Here is a 23,128-nt window from a genome sequence, read left to right as displayed (position 1 = left end):
AGGCTGAAGTCAGGGGCCAGGAACATCATCAAAGCCTTCCATTTAGTGGCAGGGGTCTAGTTTTTCAGGCCATCTTGTACTGCTTTTCCAAATGCATTGCAAGGGAGCTGGCTAAGAAGCACAACACTCAGGACTTGAACCTATGTTCTTATGGGATGCTAGCATCACAGGCAGTAGCTTAACTTCACTGTGCCACAGTGTCCGCCCTGAAGTAAACTTTTGTTACTGAAGTATAATTTTTTATAAGTACTCAATTTTTGTGTATAAGCTATAGTAAATCAATTCTTTAATAGCAAAAAAAAAAAAAGTTAGGAGGAAATGGCATTGCGTAGCCTAGCGACTAAAAATCCTCACTTTGCACGCTCTGGGATTCCAAGTGGGCACTGGTTCTAATCCCAGATGCCCCACTTCCCATCTAGCTCCCTGCTTGTGAGCTGGGAAAGCTGTTGAGGACGACCCACAGCCTTGGGACCCTGGACCCACGTGGGAGTCCTGGAAGAGGCTCCAGAGTCCTGGATTTGGATTGGCTCAGCTCTAGCCATTGTGACCACTTGGGGAGTGAATCATTGGATGGAAGATCTTCCTCTCTGTCTCTCCTCCTCTCTATATATATGACTTTCCAATAAAAATAAAATAAATCTTTTTTAAAAATAGTGAAAAATAAGTGTGAAAGTTTCATCACATCAGGGAGATTGCTGCTAAAGTAAGACTCTTTGTTACAGTCTTATATATTGGTTGCCCCTTTGCCATTCCCCAATGAGTATGGAAGTCTTAGATTCAAGGAATAAGTAGGGATGTTAATGACATGTATGCAGGGATACGTGTGAATTTCTGATAATTGGGGAAAGCAGAATATATTCTTTGCTGTTTGTGTTGTCATGATCTTCCCAGCAGATATGAGTGCCAGAAACTCATACTTTTCTATGTTCTGTCTTTCATGGAATAAAGTACTAGTTAAAACAGAGAGCAACAGCCCAAATCTACCTTCAAAAAAAAATTGGATTGTATATAGTAAGGCCCCCAGAAGGTAGAAACCAGATTGTTACTGCCGAACTGGAGATCATGGTAAGCTATTTCCTAGCATGAGCAAGCATTTGAGAAATTCTATTAGGATTAATTTATGTTTATTGTTTTTGTTTCCTGAAAAGAGTAAAATCACACTTATTTATAAAAAAAAGTTACAGTAGGTCTTATTTTTATGTCCCAAAGTATAATATATTCACATTTATTAGACTTAATATAAAAAGGAAAGAATTTTTTCCTTAAAGTTATATATGAGAAAGCACTATTTTCAGTTTTGATTAAACAATTTAATCCAAAAGTCAGATTGCCAGACTGAATTTACAGAAACAAGCTCTGTAACCAGATAGTTATCTACAAAAAAGCATACAGTTAGATGAAAAGATATGAATTGAAAGTGAAAGGATAAAACTGTATCACATAATACAATGTTAATAACAATAAAAAAAAAAAAAGAAAGTGAAAGGATAGAAAGAGAACCCACTATTCAAACATCAGCCATCAGAAAGTTGAAGGGACTATACTATAATTAACTGAGGGACTTTAAATACAAAATGTTATTAGAGATATGGAGCAATACTTAATCATGGGGAAGTACCCTAAGCAATACATTATAGGCAATTTTATTAAACAAACCTAGATGCTATAGATTAGTTACATAGTATAGCTTCTTGATACAATCAAGGAACACAGTAAACTCCAGATGGGTGAGGCTGTTGCTGGCATAAAATACTGATTTTCAGTAAAATGTTAAGTAGAAAGTATGCACTCTAAACAAACAATTACAAGTGTAATAGGGACAGATTTTATCACTCACCAGGTTTAGCTACCACTTCTGATGACCACATCCCGTATCAGAGTGCTGGTTTGAATCCCAGGTATTCCACTTTCAGAATTTCTTCCTACTAATGCATTCTTTGAAGCAGCATATGATGGCCCAAGTGCTTGGGCTCCTGCCACCCACATGGGAGACAAAATGGAATTACGGACTCCTGGCTTCAAGCTAGCCAACCACTGGGTATTGCAGGCATTGGGAAGTGAATCAATGAATGAAACATTTCTGAAGTTATCAAGTATATGAAAACAAACTTTAAAAAAGAAAGTGTTACACATACATAACCGGTAGCATAGTCATCTGTTACTTTGTGCTATACGTAATTGTAGGTGCTGTACTTTTATACAGCTGGAAGCATACTAAGTTAAAGTTGGTTTACACCATCATGACCTCAAGCACATTGGTAACGTACTGCACACCAACGTGATGATGGCTGTCACATCTGTAAGTGATAAGAATTGTTCTGTTCCATCATAATCATTAAGCCACCATCGTGTTCGTGGTCCATCATTGACTGAAACATTCTTTAAGTGGTATATAATTCTATATATTTCATAAATATATATTTATATATATATTTCATACTTATATATTTATTTATGAAGTTCATAAGGAAATGGAAGTAAAAGACATTATGAACTTTTTTGCCTTTTATTATATGTTTCACTGAGGGAGAGATTTTCCATCTGCTGGTTCATTACCCAAAATGCCCACAATAACTGGGACTTAACGAAGCACCAGGAACTCAATCCAAGTTTCTCACATGGATGACAGTAAGCTAAGTACTTGAGCTGTCACCTACTGCCTCCCAGAGTGTACAGTAGTAGGAAGCCGGATCAGAAGTAGAGCCAGGACTCAAATTGATGGACTCTGATATGCGATGCAAGTATGCTAAAATGCAACTTAACTGCTGTGCCCTTCCCACAATCTTTTGGAAGTCCAATGTATACCAAACAGCATATTCCCGATTTATGTGAAGCAAATACTGGCAGAAGTTAAGGGATAAATGGACAAATCAACACTATATTTGGGATCAGGAGATTTCAATGTCCCACTTTCAACACTGGATCAAACTACGAGGATCAAAAAGACATCAACAATACTATAAGATTTTCTCATCCCTGTTCTTAAGTGATAGGAGTCTGTAGTTGTTACACCACAATTGGCTATAATCAAGACCTAACAGATACCTATAAAACACTTCAGCTAATACCAAAATATGTATTATCCAGGGTAGAACTTATGCCTCAAAGTTGAAACAGATTAAAACAGTACAGAATCTATTCCCCGACCACACTGGAATTTAATCAATAGCAGAAAGAAATTTTGAAATATGAAAAAGGTAGCAAGCATATCTCTAAGTAAATGCTGGTGTCAAAGAAGTCACAGAGCAGTTAGGAAATACTTGGAAATGAATAAAAGTTGGGACATAGGGACAGGCAGGTGTGGGTGAAGCAGTTAAGCAACCACCTGGGATATGCACGAGTCCAGTGTCGGAAGTGCCTAAAATCAAGTCCTGCTGCCAATTCTGGTGTAACTTCCTGCTGATGCACAATCTGAAAAACAACCAATGATGGCTCAAGTACTTGTTCCTGCTACCCATGTGGGAGACCAAGAGGGAGTTTCTGACTCCTAGCTTCAGCTGTCTCAGTTCTAGCTTTTACTCTGAGAAATGATTCAACAGATGGAATGTTCTCTCTCTCTCTCTTTTAATATTTATTTTGTTGGAAAGGCATGTTTATAGAGAGAAGGAGAAACAGAAAAAAAGATCTCCCAACTGTTGGTTCACTCCCAAGTGGTCACAGTGGCCAGAACTGAGCTGATCCAAAGCCAGGAGCCAGGAGTTTCTTCCAGGTCTTCCACAGGGGAGCTTGGTCCCAAGGCTTTGGGCACTCCTTGACTGCTTTCCCAGGCCACAGGCAGGGAGCTAAAAGGGAAGTGGAGCAGCCAGAACATGAACCGGAGCCCATATGGGATCCCAGTACTTACAAGGTAAGTATTAGGCCACTGAGCCATTGTACTGGGCCCAGAAGATTCTCACTTTCACTCTGCCTTACAAAGAAATATGAATAGGTTTAAAAAAAAAAAAAAGGCAGAACATGAATACAGATAAGATGTGCCTAGAGGGAATCTTTAACTTTTGTTCCAGTTATTCTACATATATTTATGTATTTTTATTTGAAATAAAGCAGAGTTTCTCTGAGAGAAAGTGAGGCAGTGAAATCTTCAGTCCACTGCTTCACTCCCAGATGCTCGCAACAGCAGGAACCCCATGCAGATCTCCCACATGGGTATCAGGGGCTAAAGTACTCAGGTTATTTTCTGCTGCTTTGCTAGGTACATTAACAGCAAGCTGGAAAGGAAGCAGAGAAGCCATGACTTGAACCAGCATTTATATGGGATGCCAGCATTGCAATAGATGGCTTATCCTTCTGTGCCACAATGCTGACCCCTAGAAGGAATTTTATACTTACAAATGCATATGTTAAAAATGAAAAAAGGCCTCAAATCAACAACCCAACCTTTCACATTAGGCGACCCAAAGCTATCAGGAAATGTTAGATGATGAGGTTGAAACTTAATAAAATAGAGAATAGTAATACAATAGACAAAATCGGTGAATGCAAAAGTTTTTCCTTGGAAATGAAGACCAATTGCTGACAAACACATAGATCAACTTAACAAGAGCAAAAAGAATGGCAAAGTTACAAATGAAGAAGGAACATCACTACCAGCCTTGTAGAAGCACAGCTGTGGACAACTGTATGCCAGCAAATTAAACAGCATAGATGAAATAGACAAAGTCCTGAAAAGACAAACCGAACTCAAGAAGCAATAGAAAATCTTTGTAGACTTAAAATGAGAAATTCAATTAGGTGTTTTCCAGCAATGAAAAACTCGGGCTCAAATGTTTTCACTGGTGAATTCTGTCAGACATATACAGAACAAATGCTAGTTTTTTCAGCAGCTCTTGAAAAAAAAATAATAAAAGCAGAGAAAACATATTACAGCTCATTCTGACACCAAAACCAGACCCCCTCTCCCCCAAAATGCACAAGGAAAAAACCTATTTACCAGTATCTCTCAGGAAAATATGTATGAATTTCATCAACAAAATACTCGCAAAATGAATCCAGCAAAATATAAAAGGATAATACATGGGCCAGTATTGTGACAAAACTGATAGAGCTACCACCTGTTGCACTGGCATCCCCTTTGGGGCTGATTCATTTCCCAGCTGTTCCACTGCCAATCCAGTTCCTTGCTAATGACCTGGAATCAGAAGGTGGACTCTTGCCACACATGTGGGAGACTCAAATGAGGTTTCTGGCTATAGCCTGGTGCAGCCCTGGTGCTGCAACCATCTGGGGAGTGAAACAGCAAATGGAAGAGGTGTGTGTGTGTGTGTTGCTTTCTGTATGTACGATTTTCAAATAATTTTTTAAAGATTTTTTTTTTATTTGAAAGATCTGTAGAGACAAAAAAAGAGAGAGAGAGACCCTGGACCCGGTGCTGTGGCCTGGTGGCCGAAGTCCTCTCCTTGAGCGCACTGGGATCCCATATGGGTGCTGGTTCTAATCCTGGCAGCCCCGCTTCCCATCCAGCTCCCTGCTTGTGGCCTGGGAAAGTGTTGGGACCCTCCACCTGCATAGGAGACCTGGAAAAGGCTCCTGGCTCCTGACTTCAGATTGGCTCAGCTGCAGCCATTGTGGCCACTTGGGGAGTGAATCATCAGACAGAAGATCTTCTTCTCGGTCTCTTCTCCTTTCTATATCTGCCTTTCGAATAAAAATAATAAAGTCTTTAAAAAAATAAATCTTTACACAAAGAAGTTCACTGTCATTGAAGTGTTTTTTAAAAATCCATTGTATTTCCATAAACTAGACATTAATAACTTGAAACTGAAATTAAGAAAACAATTTCATTCAGGATAGCATTGATATAAATAAATTGCTTGAGAATACACTTAGCCAGATCCTGGCATGATAGCCTAGAGGCTAAATCCTCTCCTTGCATCCACTGGGATCTCATATGGATGCTGGTTCGTGTCCATTGCAGCTCCCTGCTTATGGCCTGGGAAAGGTGGGGCACCCGGAGGAAGCTCCTGCCTTCAAATCAGCTCAGCTCTGGCCATTGTGGCCACTTGGGTAGTGAACCAGCAAACAGAAGAGCTTTCTCTCTGTATCTCCTTCTCTCTGTACATCTGCCTTTCCAATTAAAAAAATAACATTAATTTAAAAAAAAAAAGAATAAACTTATCCAAAGATGTATGACTGGTGTGCTGAAAACTACAGAACATTGAATTAATTAAAATCTAAACGGAAAGACATCTCATGTTCATGAATGGGCAGGTTTTGTATTCTGAAAATGAAGTACATTTCAACTTACGGTACTGAAGCAATGGTCACATGCAAGATAATGAAGTTAGAGTTGCCTCATATCACACACAACCATTAACTCTTAGATCAAAGCCCTGAATGTAAAAATTAAAGCCATAAATCTATTACAGGAAAGTGTGTTAATTCTTGTGATTTTGATCCAGGGCAAGTTTTTATTATTGTCAAACCTAAAGCACAGGCAGTCAAAAATAAGGCAAAATTATAAACTCTACAATAAAGAAAGTATGAATATTCAACCCACAGAGTGGGAGAAAATATTTACAAATGATATAGCCGATATACATGTTGCATATAGAATATACTTAGTATGAAGAACCTATAATACAGTAAAAAGAAAAAGGTTTTAGATGAGTGACTGATGATATCATGAAAAGATGTTCAATGTTATTTACAACTGGATGGCTGCCAAAATGCAATGTTGGCAAAAGTTTAGAGATATTGCAAACTTAGTCCTTTGGTGGTGGGATGAGAAGATAGTGATGCTTCCTTGGAAAAGGAATTAAATTCTTTAAAATATTAAGTAAACATAGAGGAAATATATGATACAGGCATTCCATTCTTAAACCATGATTTCTGAACCTCAGATTTAGACTAATTTCAGAAGATAAAGGTAGATTATTCTGTTGTCTTTAGTCTTATGTAACAGGGGTGTTTGAAAAGACTAATTATATCATGCAATTTTATTTTGGCTAAATGAACAATAATTAAAATTTGACTTTTTTTATTGCTAGGACCGTAAGAGACAATATGAGCTGCTCAAACTTGAAAGAAACTTCCAGAAACAGGCTAATGTACTCAGACGTAAAACGGAGGAGGTAAGAAAATCTAATCTACTAAGTATACAAAGTAAACTGTTGTTTTTTTAGCCAGATGTCAGCAAAATATCATTTAAATGAACCATCATCTGAAGATACCAGGGATACTGATATTGATCAATAATTCCTAAATCTTGATTACTGTTTATGTTATTAACTGTGGGCAGATAAAAACTTGATACTAGGGCCCTCTGTGGTAGCCTAGTGACTAAAGTCCTTGCCTTGAACGCGCTGGGATCCCATATGGACGCTGGTTCTAATCCCGGCAGCCCCGCTTCCCATCCAGCTCCCTGCTTGTGGCCTGGGAAAGCAGTTGAGGACGGCCCAAAGCCTTGGGACCCTGCACCTGTGTGGGAGACCCGGAAGAGGCTCCTGGCTTCGGATCGGCATAGTATCGGCTGTTGCGCTCACTTGGGGAGTGAATCATTGGACGGAAGATCTTCCTCTCTGTCTCTCCTCTCTGTATATCCGCCTTTCCAATAAAAATAAAATAAATCTTAAAAAAATTTATGTATTTGTGTTGGAAAGTGAGATATACAGAGAGGAGGAGAAACAGAGAGGAAGATCTTCCGTCCGATAATTCACTCCCCAAGTGGCCGCAACGGCTAGAACTGAGCTGATCTGAAGCCAGGAGCCAGGAGCTCTTCCCAGTCTCCTATGTGGGCGCAGGGTCCCAAGGCTGTGGGCTGTCCTCAACTGCTTTCCCAGGCCTCAAGCAGGGAGCTAGATGGGAAACAGGGCTGCCAGGATTAGAACTGGCGCCCATATGGGATCCCTGCGCGTTCAAGGCGAGGACTGAACCACTATGCTATTGCACCGGGCACAGTTTTTGTTTTGTCTTAATTGAGCTTGATTATTTCAACAGAAACCCAGAGTAACATTGATGTATGGACATTTCCTGACATTTTTCATTGACAGAACTAGCTTGAAATACATTCCTCCCATAGGCCCTAAAGCAGTCACTATTCACCAATATTATAGCCATGGAGGTTTATAAATGTAGTTCATATAGATGTCAAACCCAGAGAATTTTTCTCTTACTATTCTAATGGCTCTAAATTAAAATGTTCTTCATTTTCAGCCTTTGCTCAACTCTTTACCATCTTTATTTAGGCAGCTGCTGCCAACAAGCGTCTCAAGGATGCTCTCCAGAAACAGCGGGAAGTTGCGGAGAAGCGGAAGGAGACTCAGAGCCGTGGGATGGAAGGCACCGCGGCTCGAGTGAAGGTATGAGCCCAGTGAACTGCCGTTGCTTTGATTTTCACAAAGGATGGGGAAAGAAAAAGGGAGAAGTAGCTTTCTGTTGGGTTAGAAATTAACGTGGCAAGATCTGAAGTCGTACATGAGAACGCTGTTGGTAAACACAAGGAGTATTAGAATTCTTGCTACGCTTGTTCTTACTGAGTTTCATTTCGTTTTTTAAACAGTTTTATTGATGTAGGATTAACATTTAATAAATGACACACACTTAAAGCGTGATGGCTTTTGACACGGATTGGGTATGCATCCATGACATCAACACAATCAAGGTGATGACAGTGTTCATTATTGCCTTATGGCATAGCTGTTAAGCCAGCACCTCGAACACCAGAATCTCATGTGGGTGCCAGTTTGTATCCCTGCTGCTCCACTTCCATCCCAGCTTCCGGCTAATGGCTTGGGGGAAAAACAGCAGAAGGTGGCCCAAAGTGCTTGAGCCCTTGCCACCCACAGAGGAGACCCTGAAGAAGCTCCTGGCTCCCAGCCTCGGTCTGGCCCATTCCTGGCTGTTACAGCCATCTGGGATGGGAGTCAATGGATGGAAGACATTTCTCTCTTCTATAGCTCTAATAAGAGTAGTTCTATTGTCCCCAACACTCCCTCTCTCGCCTCTTTGTAGTGAATGCTTCACTTAACCCTGTCCCTTGGCAAACACCGATCTGTATTGTGCCATTACACCTGTCCCTTTGCATCGGCAGTGTGCGTCCATGTTATCGTGTTTTAACAGTCTGTGCCCTTTTTTTGCAGGCCAGTTATCTATTGTGTATATTTGCCACAACTTAGTCACCTACTAAAGGATGTGGTCAGGATTTTTTTTTTTCCCAACTTTTAACAACTGTGAGTAGTATTAGGGTTCTCGAAAGAAGTAGTAGCAATAGGATTGTTGCATAGGATAGTATCTCAACAAAAACTATGGAAAGTAGAATTGAAAAGACAAGATTGTTTTTGCTACAAAAATAATTGAAAACTGCGCATAGTTTTCTTCATATTAGACATTTTTCACAATCTTTTGGAAACTGTCTTGTATGAAAGAAATTTGTTAGGGATGCTGGCTCATGATTATTGAGGCTATGAGGTCCCGTGATAGACCATGTGTAAGCTGGAAACCTGGGAATGCCAGCAGCGTGGCCCCTTCAGTCTGAAGGCTAGAGAATGCGTGGGGCCTCTGCTCTAAGTTCTGGAATCTGAAAGTCGGAGAGACCAACATGCTGGTGCCTCAGAGCAGGAGACTTTCTCATCTCCAGGGGAGACTTGGAAAGTATCCCTTCCTGTACATTTTTGTCTTGTCTGGGTACCAGGATGGTTCTTACCCATGTGGAGTATGGATCGTTCTCACTCTGTTCTCACATTTACACACCAGTCTCCCCTGGGATTACCCTCACAGACACACTCAGAAATGCTGCTTCACCAACTGCCTCCAGCTTCTTTAATCTAACCAAGCAGACACCTAAAATTGACTATCACGTAGCTAAATCTGCTCTAAGAAACTCGCATACAAGTTTCTATATAAACAAAAGTAAGTGCTTGGTTTGGCAGCACATATGCTAAAATTGGAATGATGCAGATAACATTAAGATGGCCCCTCCTTGAGCGAGGATGATATGCAAATTTTTGGAATGTTCCATATTTTTAATTTTTTAATTCCCTTAGATACCACTTGGAACTATTAGAATAAATATGATGGGTAAAAACAACTTAAGGAACCATTCCGGTGTCTTAGGTTGCAGGAAACTTTGTGAAGTTTCCTTTTTGAGGTCTAACACACTGTACTTTACATTATGAAAATGTCATTGACATGAGTCACTATGCTAATGAGGAAGTAAGACATTCTTGATGCATTGAAGCACTTCGTACCTCCCTCCATAAAATGCATAGCAGCCTTTTTTTTTTTTTTTAATAAAAGATAATCATTTTACTGGAGTAACTACCTAGGGCTGGGACTGCTGTTGGTCATACAATAAATGTAGGTTTAACTTTATAAGAAACTGCCAAATTGTCCAGTTCTCCATTGCTGGTATGTGAAAAACAGTTGACCTTTTTTTTTAAGATTTATTTATTTTATTTGAAAGAGTTAGATGGAGAAAATGACACAGAGATCTTCCAGCCGTTGGTTGACTCTCCGAATGACTACAACAGCTGGAGCTGGGCCAGACCAAAACCAGGAGTCAGGAGTTTCATCTGGGTCTCCCACATGGGAGACTTGAGCCATCCTCTGCTACTTTTCCAGGCCATAATTAGGGAACTGGATTCGAAGTGGAGCAGCTGCAACTCAACCTGGAATTGATACAGGATGCCAGCAGCACAGGCAGTAGTTTAACTCTTACACTACTGCACCAACTCCCTGCCTATTAACCTTTGCTCATATGACCTTACTAGTCTGCCGGCTTCTTCGTTGATTCTTTGTGTGCTTTCTGCATGGGCAGTCATGCTGTCTGTACATGCAGTTTTATAGCATGGCCTATTGCATTGCCCTCAGGATGATGTGCAACAGGATTGCTGAAAGTAGGTACCTTTTCTTCCTAATCTTAAATGGAAACGTTCTCTCTTTTCATTGTGTGTGCTGGTATTTGTGGGCATTTCATAACTGCCCTTTATCAAGTTGAGGAAATTCTTAACTTATTCTCAGTTTACTGTCGTCGCTGGTCATGTAAGGTTGTCCAGTGTTGCCAAGTGACTTTCTGGTGATGTGATAAATTACTTTCAGCCAGCCTTGTATTTTTTGGATAAACTCCACCTGATTGTGGTATATATTGTTGAATTCAAAAATACAAAAAAAATGTCTGACTCAAGATGGTTCGATTTAACCGTTTTTCAACTTTACATTGGTGTGAAAAGGACAGGCCCAATAGAAACCATACTTTGAATTCTAGATTCTGATCTTTTGGGGGATGTTATTATGTTATATGATGCTCTTGTGGTCCCGGGCAGTGGCAGCAGACTGCAGCTCCAGCCTGTCATGGCATAAGCAGGGTAAGCAAACCAGTACCCTACAGTGCGTGCTGTGTTGCTGGAACTTTTTGTGTATTGCATATTGTGTTTTCATATCCCATCACATCTACACAGCACCCATCTAGGTTATCTGTACCCAAATAATTGTGCTGATTTTCATTCTCAGTACAATAGTCAATAAATCATCTGTGATAGTATATACTTTATTATAAAAGGAACTTTGGGTACCAGCATTGTGGCATAGCACGTAAAGCCACCACCAGATATCCCAGCATCCCATGTGGGCCCCCATTTGAGGCCAAGCTATTACAGTTCCAATCCAGCTCCCTTCCAGTACACCTGGGAAAACAGCAGAAGATGGCCTGAGTTCTTGGGTCTCTGCACCCCTATAGGAGACCAGGAAGAAGCTCCTGGCTTCAGCCTGTTCCAGCCATTGGGGCCATTTGGGGAGTAAATCAGTGGATGGAGGAGGATCTCTCTCTCTCTCCCTCTCCTTCTCCCTTTCCCCCCTTCCCTCCCATTCTCTCTGTAGCTATCCCTTTTAAAGAAATCAAATACATACATAAAATGCACTTCATGTTAGATTTTTTAGTCCAAGAGTTCTGAGCATCTTGAAGAAGATTCAACTAAGTTTTGGTGTTTGTTGAGTGAGGTGCACTAAATCTATTTCTGGTTTAGGATATTTTTAGCATTCTGCGGATTGACTTGGAAATAACCCCATCACAAGTCAAGGACCATCTGTACATAAAATAAAAATTTTGTTTAAAATGTTTGGGTTGGTGCTGTGGTATAGTAAACTAAGCCTCCACCTGTGGTGCCAGCGTCCCATATGGGCAGCAGTTGAGACCTGGCTGCTCCACTTCTGATTCTGCTCCCTGTTAATGTGCCTGAGAAAGCAGCAGCAGAAGTCCCAAGTGCCTGGGCTTCTGTGCCCATGTGGGGAACCTGGCTTCCAGGCTTCAGGCCTGCCCAGCTCTGGCTATTGCAACCTATTTGCATGTGGATCAACAGGTGAAAGATGACTCTCTGTCTCTTCTTCTATCTCTCAAAATCTGCCTCATATAAAAACAAATTGTAGAAAACTGTTGCCATCTGTGTCGAGGTAGGATATCTGGCTGTAGTTTGTAATTTTGCTCTCAAGACAGTGCTGACATCATAAATGAAGTCAAGATACAGTCCTTCCTGTTCAGTTTTCTGGAAAATTGTAAAATTACATTTGTTTCCTCTTGAAAAGTTAGACAGAATTCACCAATAAAGCCGTATTGCCCTATGGAGAGGAGGGTTTTTGTTTGTTTGTTTAACAAAAAAGTCTAATTTTTCCAATAATTTTTTTGAGGTTTATTTACTTATTTGTGAGGCAGGGTGACAAAGAGATAAGTGAGCGAGAAAGATCTTCAGTCTGTTGACGTACTCCCCAAATGGCCACAGTGGCCAGGACTAGACTGAGCCGAAAACAGGAGCCTGGAGCTCCTATTTGGGTCTCCCACATGGCTGACAGGGACTCAAGTACTTGGGCTATCTTCTTTTGCTTTTCCAGAAGTATTAAAAGAGAACAGGGTCATAAATGGTGTAGGTGAGACTCAAACCTGTGCTCTCACAGGGGATGCCAGTGCTGTAAGGGGCAACTCAACCTACTATGCCACAACGCTGCCCCTACCCTGCAGAGCTTTTTGATTGCTTGCTTATGTTTACTCATTTCTGTTAAGATTTATTTATTTTTATTGGAAAGGCAGATATACAGAGAGAAAGATCATCCATCCACTGATTCACACCCCAAATGGCCACAATGGCTGGAACTGAGCCAATCCAGAGCCAGGAGCCTCCTCCAGGTCTCCCATGTGAGTACAGGGTCCCAAGGCTTTGGGCCATCCTGAACTGCTTTCCCAAGCCACAAGCAGGGAGCTGGATAGGAAGTGAAACAGCCAGGATACGAACTGGTGCCCATATGGAATTCATGCCTAGCCTAGCCCTACTGTGGCAGATATTTGGGGAGTGAACTAGTGGATGAAAGAACTCTCTCTGTGTGCCTCTTTTAAGTAAATAAAAAAATAAACATTTTAAAAGAAAAGAATGAATGGATATCTAGTAAATAGAATATATAAAAACTATTCAGTTTTATATCCTGAGTAGTAAAGGACAATGTTAAGGAGAAATTAAAGAAAACAAATATGAACAGGTAGAAATTATAAGGTGTCTAGAGAAAAATTTTCTCGAGAAAAATCTTTTGTGGCCTTTTTGGACACTGCTACTGCAGGCTTTAAAAGAGGAGGTATTCCTGGGGCTCAGCTCGATAGCGTAGCAGTTAAGGTCCTTGCCTTGCATGTCCCAGCATCCCATATGGTCGCTGGTTCTAATCCTAGCAGCCCCGCTTCCCATCCAGCTCCCTGCTTGTGGCCTGGGAAAGCAGCTGAGGACGGCCCATAGCCTTGGGACCCTGCACCCACACAAGAGACCCGGAAGAGCTCCTGGCTCCTGGCTCCTGGCTCCTGGCTTCGGATTGGCTCAACTCCAGCTATTGCAGTCACTTGGGGAGTGAACCATCAGACAGAAGATCTTCCTCTCTGTTTCTCCTCCTCTCTGTGTATATGCCTTTTCAACAAAAATAAATAAATCTTTAAAAAAAAAAAAGAGGAGGTATTCCCATTTGTGATTATAGGAACTAATGGAAATTTTATTTCTAGTAAGTTGGCTCCAAATAAAATGAAGTTTGGAGCTAAATCTGGCCCATCATGCCATTGGTTCCTCATCCCTAAACCAGACAACGCTGATTTCTCTTCTAGAATTGGCTTGCAAATGAAATTGAGGTTATGGTCAGTACTGAGGAAGCCAAGCGCCACCTGAATGACCTTCTTGAGGACAGAAAGATCCTGGCTCAGGATGTGGCTCAACTCAAAGAAAAAAAGGAATCAGGAGAGAATCCACCTCCTAAACTGCGAGTAAGTGCCCTCTGGAGAAGCCTTAGCAATCCGCAGACTCTGCTTTCCCCCAGAATCCTCATCTCTGGGAAGGAGTATTGCCTTGTAGGTCCTCACCCTCGTTCTCTTCTCTACAGAGACGCACATTCTCACTCGCTGAAGTGCGTGATCAAGGTTCTGAGGCAGACGATTCGATTACGAAGCAGATTGAAAGCCTAGAGACGGAAATGGAACTCAGGTAAAGGCACTGTCTCTGAGCCAATACCAATTGATGCTTGGAATAAAAATAGAACCTAATAATCCAAGGATTGGAAAGCTTGCTTTTCAGTAGCTTTGCAATATGAGAAACCGCAGTTTTGTTTTTTTTTTTTTAAACTGCATTGGTAGACATGTTACATGTATTCTCTTATTCAGTCCCACTGATACCCAATGAAGTATCGTTCTTTTTAGAGACCTGAAATGAAGTTCCGAGGGTTTAAGAAATTATGCAACACAGAACTGAGACTCAAACTCCACTATCTAATTCCCAAGCTCCTGCTTTCTACCACATGCCACAATTTTTTGATTCAGTAGTATCTCCAAAATGTAGAACGTACGAACAGAATTTTAGAGGAACTCAAGACGTAATCATAGAAGAGCAATAGTGGGGGTGCTTGTTGTGGCACAGCACGGTAAACTGCAACGTGGAACACGTTGAGATACTGTAATACTCATATGCACATGATGTATGAGTCAACTTATCATGAGCATAAATGAGATTAATAAGTCAATTGCATAGCATCGTCCATGGCATTGTGAGAAGTATTTGCTAGGTGCTCGCTCTCTCCCCTTCTGGCTTTAAGGCCAAACATTATGCTACACAGCTTCTCTAATCACTATTATTATCTTTTAAGCAGTTAATGAAATCTAGAAAGAACAGAGCCTTAACATTTTATACCAACTTATGACAATAGAGTTTGATTGCTCAGCCAGAGAGGGAACTTAATTTGATTTTAGCTATTGGCATACATCTGTAAGTAACCTTCCATTTCTTGCTTTGTGCCGAGTTGAATGCAATTAGGACATACAGAAACAGTAGATGGCATTACACTTGCTCTTAAATGGGAATAGACTAATTACTTACAGTGATAGGGCTGAAGTTGTGAAAATTTCAAGATTGTTATAAACAACGGATATATTACAGTGAATTATGGTGAGGTGTTTCTGCCACAGCAACTGGCAAATCAGAGCTGGCTATTTAAAATGCTGGTTGTTAAATATTTACCTCCATACCATGCCAAGTAGAAGGAATTAGAACGAGGTGAGTTTGACCAGGCAAGTTTTCACGAAATTGATGAGTCTTAAATGAAATTTTGGAATAAATAAGGAATGTGGCATATGATTAGATGATGACTCCGTCTCACTAATCTTCCTTTCTAGTATGCCCTTTCACAACTGAACACACTCAGTTTTATATGCTGCAAATGGTATATGTCATGTATATGTTCTGTTTTACATGTACAAATTTTGTATATATAAATACAAATATATAGATATTTTGGAACCTTATTGAAGGGAAGGGCTATACATTCAACTAGAGTTCTCAAAGTGTGATCTGCAGACTCTTAAGGAGTTCTGATACCCTTTCAGGATTGCATGCAATCAAAACTAGTTTCATAATAGAAGTAAGACATGAATTCACAATTAACCTTTTCCGGGTTTTTTTGGTTTTTGTTTTTACTATGTTGGCAGTTACACTTACAGTGCAAAAGTAATGGCGGACAAAATTGCTGACCCATTTACTCAGTACGTGTATGGAGGTAAAGACTTAACAACCAGCACTTTAATAACCATCCTGGCAGGTGCAAGGCAAGCCTTAGCCACTAGGCTATCACGCCGGGCCTTTCCTGATGTTTCTGAGACTGAATCCATATATGCATATATGTGTTTTAAGCACACACTCCCATATTCACTTGGAGATATTTTATGTCCTGGAAATTTAAAGATAAAAAATTAACTCAATATATAGATTTCACTATGAGGGTGCATCAAAAAAATGGGAAATTAAAGCGTAAGTTTGGGGACAGGAATTGGTGCAGCAGTTAAGAAAACGATTCTATATGGGCCTGGCATTGTGGTACAGCAGGTTAAGAACCATCTACAATGCCAGCATCCCATAGAAGTGCCTGTTTGAGTCCCAGATGTTCCACTCCGTACTGATACTCCTGAGAAAACAGCAAAAAACGGCCCAGGGACATGGACCCCTGCCACCCATATGGGAAACCCTGATGGAATTCTAAACACCTGGCTTTATTGTGGTCCAGCCCCAGCTGTTGCAGCATTTGGGGAGTAGACCAGCAGATGGAAGATCTCTATCTCTCCATTCTCTGTGTTTCCCACTCTCTCTGAACTGTACCATTCAGATAAATAGAACAAGTCTGGGGGGGGGGGAAGGAGAGGTAGGAAGAGGCAAGGAAAGAAAAGAAATTGTGTACAACACCCACACCCTGTATCAGTGCTGGCCTTGAGACCCAGCCCTGCTTCTGATTCCAGTTTCCTGCTAATATGTACACTGGGAGGCAGCAGTTGATAGCTAAAGTACTTTGCTGAGGATTTAGTTATTTGAATGGGAGAAAAAGAGATAAAGATCGTACATCTAGTGGCTCACTCCCCAAATAGCTACAAGGCCTGGGGCTGGGCCATGTTAAAGCCAGAAGCCTAGAATGCCACCTAAGGGCCATCTTCCATTGCCTTCCTAGCACATTTAAGCAGGAAGCTTGAGCTGAATCAGAGAAGGTAGATCTAGAAATATTTCTCTGATGTCAGATTCCAGCGTCACAGCAACAATGTTTTTTATTTAAATTATTTATTTTAAATGTTTGTTACATAGCTGAGGGGATTGCAGACACATGTAGGGTAGGATGGGAAGGGATGGCGGGAGCGTGAGGATGAGGGAAAAGACGCCGCCCTCGCTGCTATGGCCACTGGGGCAGGGAGGTAGAGAGGTTAAGCCGCTCCTTGCTGCCAGATCACATCAATACCAAAGGACAGAGATAGTCCCCTGTGTCATCCCAGGGACTCTTAGGAAGGGGGTGGGGAATGTCCTGAGGATGTCTACTTCTTGTGCCAGGTATGAGATACCATTTCTCATATTTGCTGGCTGTTTGGCTAAAATCCTTGTGTTGCATATGCCAGGATCCCATAATGGGTACAGGTTTATGTCCTGGTGGCCCACTTCCCATCCAGCTCCCTGTTTGTGGCCTGGGAAGCGGTCAAAGATGGCCCAAAGCCTTGGGACCCTGCACCTGTGTGACAGACCTGGAAGAAGCTCCTGGCTCTTGGCTTTGGATCAGCTCAGCTCTGACCATTGCAGCCACTTGGGGAGTGAACCAGCGGATGGAAGATCTTTTTATCTTTTCTTCCCTCTGCAAATCTGTTCTTCCAGTAAAAATAAATAAATCTTTAAAAAACAAAAAAGTAGAGCAGCCAGGACTCAAACTGGAAGCCATTTAGGATGCAAACATTGCAGGCAGCAGCTAACGTGCTACACCACTGCAGGGACTCCAAGAAGTAGCAATTGTAGCACAGTACCGGCCCTGAAACTAACACTTGTTGAGTTTCAGTGTCATCTTAAACAGGAATGCCTATAATTATGTAAAAAAAAAAAAGCTATTAAAATACTCCTCCTTTTCTAATTATATATCCACATAAGGTCAGACTGTTTTAATTGACGTCACCCTGAGCAATAAATCACAAAAGACTGAATGCAGAAAGAGATGTGAGAACCTAGCTGTCTTCTAGTAAATCATCATACCTTAAAGAGATTTGCCAAAATGTCAAATAATCCCACTCTTCTCACTAAATTGTTTCTTGTCTTAGAAAAGATAGTATTAAATTATGTTGATATAATGAGCTTATTACTTTTAAGTGAATAATTGTTTAAAATTTTTCTTAGTTTTGCCTTCTAATTATATTGATGTCTATAGATGAAATATATGTGAACAAAATTGCTTCAGAATCCTCAATAATTTTTAAAAACATAAATGGGTCCTAAGATCCCTAAAATTGAAAAGTACTGCTTTAAGATTGGTCTTGTACCCACCTTACTTACATAGCACTGCATGTTTAATCATATGCTGGTATGCATTGTCTCACCAGACACAGAACAAATCTGAGGAGACTGTTAATGAAGTGGAAATAATGTATGCACCTTGGCCATACTTGATTTGAAAGTATCTCTAAGCCATCACTTCAGTCAGCGCATCACTAATCTTAGAAAGTCTAGATCTGAGAGCCAGCATTGTGCCTTAGTGGGTAAAGCTGCCACATAGGATATAGTTCAAGTCCCAGCTCCTCCACTTCCAACCAGCTCCCTGCTAATGTGCCTGAGAAAGCAGCAGAAGATGGCTCAAGTGATTGCACCCTGCACCCATGTGAGGGACCCAGATGAAGCTCCTAGCTCCAGCCCTGGCTGTTGCAGCCATTTGGAAAACGAGCCAGCAAAATGGGAGGCTGACTGTCTCTCTCTCTCTCTCTCCCTTTCTCTCCCTTTCAAATAACTAAAAAATCTTATCAATTTGATATTTGATTCTGGCTTAGATAGTGTACCTACCTGTTTGTTTTATTTTGGAGCTTTTTCCTTCAGGTCTCCAACCCAAATCTCACCCTGCATGGGTGGGTTACATCACAGTCTGGGCTCTTAGGCTGTCAAGATAAAGTTGAATTACAACCAATCTGTTATACCACAAGTCTTACTATTATTTTCCCAATTCCCACTCCATGAGTCATTTATTTCTACCTGCACTTAACAAAGTAGTACAACTTGTGTAATCTCTTGGCATTCCATTGTAACAGGATTTGAGATATTATAGAAAGTTCTAAATCATTGCTCAAAAGACGTTTGCCTGATAGCTCTTGAGGGGTCCCTGCCGTTCTCGCTGGTGTTTGGGCTGTCCACAGTGGGCTGACCGTTTCTCTCCCTTAAGGAGTGCACAGATTGCTGACCTACAGCAGAAGCTGCTGGATGCAGAAAGCGAAGATAGACCAAAGCAACGGTGGGAAAATATTGCTACCATTCTGGAAGCCAAGTGTGCCCTCAAATATTTAATCGCAGAGGTAAACATCCTTCTTCCTGCCAGCAGGGTGGGGTCTGGTGAGGGAGCTTTCAAATAAGATATTGGGCTTGGAATTCTGTTGTCAGCTTATTGTCACCTAGCATTACAGAGAATACACTGAGGTAAAGCTTGATAGAAACAATAGCATGCCAGTCACTTAAAAAAAAAAAAAACAAACCTTTTTGTGCCTCATGCATAAGAAGTACCCGATTAATATTAACAGCTATTAGGAAAGCACCAGGATGCCATGGTGGACTACTGGTTAAACAAGCTGGTGGGCCTAGCGCAATGACCTACTGGCTAAATCCTCACCTTCCATGCACCAGTGTTCTGCATGGCCAGTGGTTCATGTCCCAGCTGCTCCAGTTCCCATCCAGCTCCCTGCTTGTGGCCTGAGAAAGCAGTAAAGGATGGATGACCCAAAGCCTTGGGACACTGCGCCCATGTGGGAGACCCAGAAGAGGCTCCTGGCTCCTGACTTTAGATTGGTTCACCTCTAGCCATTGCAGCCAGTTGGAGATTGAACCAGTGGAAGGAAGACTTTCTCACTGTCTCTTCACTCTGTAAATCTTCCTTTTAAAAATTAAAAATAAATCTTTAAAAAAGCTGGCATATGTACTACTCTTTATAAATACCTCTAAGACCTGTAAGTTGTACATTGAGAAAGCTTGACATAGGATCCAGAAAAGAGAAAACCTAAGCACGTTTTCACATATAAATATTCATTTAAGGAAAAATCTTCCCTGACCTTCAAATAATATAACATATGTCATGGTCACAGGAGAGACGAAAGTTGATCACTTCTGATGATGGAGGCTCTTTCACTCAAGAATCTACTAGTTTGAGCATGTTAGCCTTTCTATATTTTTGTGTGGGATGAGCACACATGTTCTACTAAGAAAATCCTGATTCGTTTTGCGAACATTGGTATTTGTGATGTTCGCCATCTGAGCTCGGAGTGGATGTAAAAGTAGGCCAGTGTAGGATATCAATCTAGCTTAAAGAACCTGATCTGCAGTCTCAGCTAGTGTGTCTACGAGTTCTGACACGTGAGAACAGGCATTCCGAGACAGGACATAATTGGCCATAGGGTGTGTCCTGTGGATTTCTCTTTAAAATGAAGTAAGAGCTTCTTAAATGTCAGGATTTGGATTTGTCAGTTACTGTTTGTGTCAGGTTTTTTATTGCCTTAAGGCTGAGCAAAAAATAAAAGGACCTTAGTGGTGATTCTAGCCTTAAGACACACATCTCTCAGCAGAAACCTGGACTCCTGGCCTGGGACTAGAACAGTCATATTTTTGGTAATCAATGTTAGAATCCAAACGACTTGAAAAAAATATGAACAGACTTGGATGTGGAAGAATTCCACATAGAGCATTTCAGCACAGCTGACCTTTTGTGCCTAATGAATGCTGGCAAAGGTGGCCATTCTCCGAATAAACTGATCTTGTATCTTTTCCAGCTCGTCTCCTCCAAAATACAGGTCAGCAAGCTTGAAAGCAGCCTGCAACAGAGCAAGGCCAGCTGCACAGACATGCAGAAGATGCTGTTTGAGGAGCGCAACCATTTTGCTGAGATAGAGACAGAGTTACAAGCTGAGCTGGTGCGAGTGGAGCAGCAGCATCAGGAGAAGGTAGCCTGACGAGCTGACACACTACCCTGAGAAAGCCACAATCGGTGCCGATTGTGGTTAGTTAAAATGTAGTGGGGGCATATAACGTTTCCTTTGAAGGGCCATGTGCTCATCTTCGAATTTTGCAAATAGCCAACCAGAACCAGAGAGAAATGATTTATCTGAGCTCACACATACTAGCCAAGAAAAGCTGCCAGCACCCAGCTTGGATGCCAGGAGGCACACAATGGGAAATGCCATTGCTGCGCCTACTACCTCAGGCCCTGAGAGCCCCGGGACAGAGCACTCGACTCCCAAATCGCAGAGGAGTCACTGGGCCACTGCTTGAAAGAAGTCAACATTCCCTTTCCTCCTTTGAGGCCATGCATCAGATGGTGTCTCTCCGCAGGTGCTCTACCTTCTCAGCCAGCTGCAGCAAAGCCAAGTGGCCGAGAAGCAGCTAGAGGAGTCCACCAGTGGCAAGGAGCAGCAGCTGCTGAGCACACTCAAGTGTCAGGTAAGAGAACAAGGGAAAGGTTTCACACCCCTGACCCGGCGTCCTGCTTCATTTAACCCGTTTTCCTGGCAGCAGAGAGCAATGAACTGCAGCGGGTGCCTCTCCTGCCTTTTGGCCCTGTTTGATCTGGCGAGGGGTGCCCAGAGTGTAGCCACACATCAGCCAAACCTGCTTTTGGAATGGAAACAGCAGAACCCCATTCAGACCAGACCTTGAGGCCTCCTGGTTCCTTGCCCTAACCTGAGCTCTTAAGAGCTGAGCAAGTGAAGTCATCCCAAAGTATCTTAGACTCCCAGGAGCATTCACCCATGTCTTCCTGAACCTGCTCAGAGCTGAGACCTGACATGTTGGTAAAATGCCTGGGGTCTGACTCTCTTCCAGGGGGTGGGAACACCACACCCTTTAGTAGCATGTTGAGTACTATTTTAGTACAACTTGGAATCATTTTTCCCAAGTCTGTAGGGTTTCCTTGGCACTTCCCATCCAAGGCATAACCAAACTAGTTTGGATTATATGAGAGCACTTCAAAAAGGTTTATAGAAAAATGGGCGTTATCTTCTAATTCTGTTTTGGCACAAACTTGTTGAAGTGCCTTCATATGCATGAATACGGTTATCTTAAGGGCCAGGAAGTTTATTCAGGCTTCTTGGAATAGCACATACACTGTCTCGCCCATGTTGAGAAGGGCCAACAGAAGCATCTGTAGTCTACAAGAAGCAGAGCTGACTCTGGGCTTCCTAGCCAGAATCCTGAAGTGAAGAGAACCTGTGAGGCTAGAGAACAGAATTACCCTGGTAGGGCAGAGCCGTGATCCCTACGAGTGTGGCCAGGACTGCCAGACAGCGTTGGAATAGAAGTGACATTCAGGGCACCTAGAAACTGGGAATAAGACATTTTTTCTGGGTGCCAATGCCTGCTGTGCCAAAACCATCTGTTACCAGCAACTTGGCAGCAGTATGTTGTCATCTTTGTGAGTTGTTTGGTAACCCACATGTAATACCCAAAATAACCGCACCTATCATTGCACTATCTGTAAATAGGATGAAGAACTTAAGAAGATGCAAGAGTTGTGTGAGCAAAATCAGCAGCTTCTCCGTGAGAATGAACTCATCAAGCAGGTAATACAGTTTCCTACCCACTTCACGAGCCTTGGAAGAGCCTGTTGCTGCATCAGCTTGGTGGTTGAGCTCTATTTTATGAAATCTCTAGTGAGTTTCCATGTGATCTAGTCATGTAAATCTCAAAGTAGTACAAATACAAGTTCTTAATGTCATTTTCTTTATATATGTATATATATAGTATTTGAACAGCAGAGTTAGGAGAGAGTGAAAAAGCACGTTTCCATTAGTTGGTTCACTCCCCATGGGACTGCATTGGCAATAGCTGGCCGTGTTGAAGCCAGGAGCATAGAATTCCATCCAGGTTCACATGGGTGGCCGAAGTCCAAGTACTTGGGCCATTGTCTTCCATTTTTGCCAGCACATTAGTGGGGAGCTAAATAAAAAATGGAGTAGCCAGGACACAAACAGGCATTTGTGTGGGATGCAGGCATTGCAGGTCGTGGCTTAATATGCTGTGCTGCAACACTGGCCCCTCATGCCCTTTTCTAAATCTAATACTGATCTTATAATGTCAGGGTCCTTCAAGCTCCTCTACCATAAGCCTGCCTCACTTGACCATAGTTTCAAATTGAGTTAGCTTAAATCTGGAAT

General features: G+C 41.7%; 1 protein-coding gene and 1 non-coding gene across 2 annotated transcripts in view; both read left to right on the top strand.

The window, feature by feature from the left end:
* KIF4A (kinesin family member 4A) overlaps positions 1-23,128 on the top strand; it is a 120,047-nt gene that overhangs the window by 84,548 nt on the left and 12,371 nt on the right. The window contains exons 19-26 of the mRNA XM_041000782.1: positions 6,987-7,070; positions 8,184-8,297; positions 14,060-14,215; positions 14,332-14,432; positions 19,159-19,288; positions 20,750-20,920; positions 21,309-21,416; positions 22,457-22,534. Coding sequence (XP_040856716.1) covers positions 6,987-7,070; positions 8,184-8,297; positions 14,060-14,215; positions 14,332-14,432; positions 19,159-19,288; positions 20,750-20,920; positions 21,309-21,416; positions 22,457-22,534 — 942 coding nt within the window. The remainder of the gene's footprint in view (positions 1-6,986; positions 7,071-8,183; positions 8,298-14,059; positions 14,216-14,331; positions 14,433-19,158; positions 19,289-20,749; positions 20,921-21,308; positions 21,417-22,456; positions 22,535-23,128) is intronic.
* On the top strand, positions 9,851-9,961 carry LOC121171875. Its single transcript, XR_005886171.1, has one exon. It is a non-coding gene; the product is annotated as a U6 spliceosomal RNA (small nuclear RNA).

Source organism: Ochotona curzoniae, unplaced genomic scaffold, assembly GCF_017591425.1.
Source record: "Ochotona curzoniae isolate NIBS_2020 unplaced genomic scaffold, NIBS_Ocur_1.0 contig_1274, whole genome shotgun sequence".
NCBI classification, from domain to species: Eukaryota; Metazoa; Chordata; class Mammalia; order Lagomorpha; family Ochotonidae; genus Ochotona; species Ochotona curzoniae.
The sequence above is the reverse complement of the archived record's forward strand: the minus strand, read 5'-3'. Positions and strand labels throughout refer to the sequence as shown.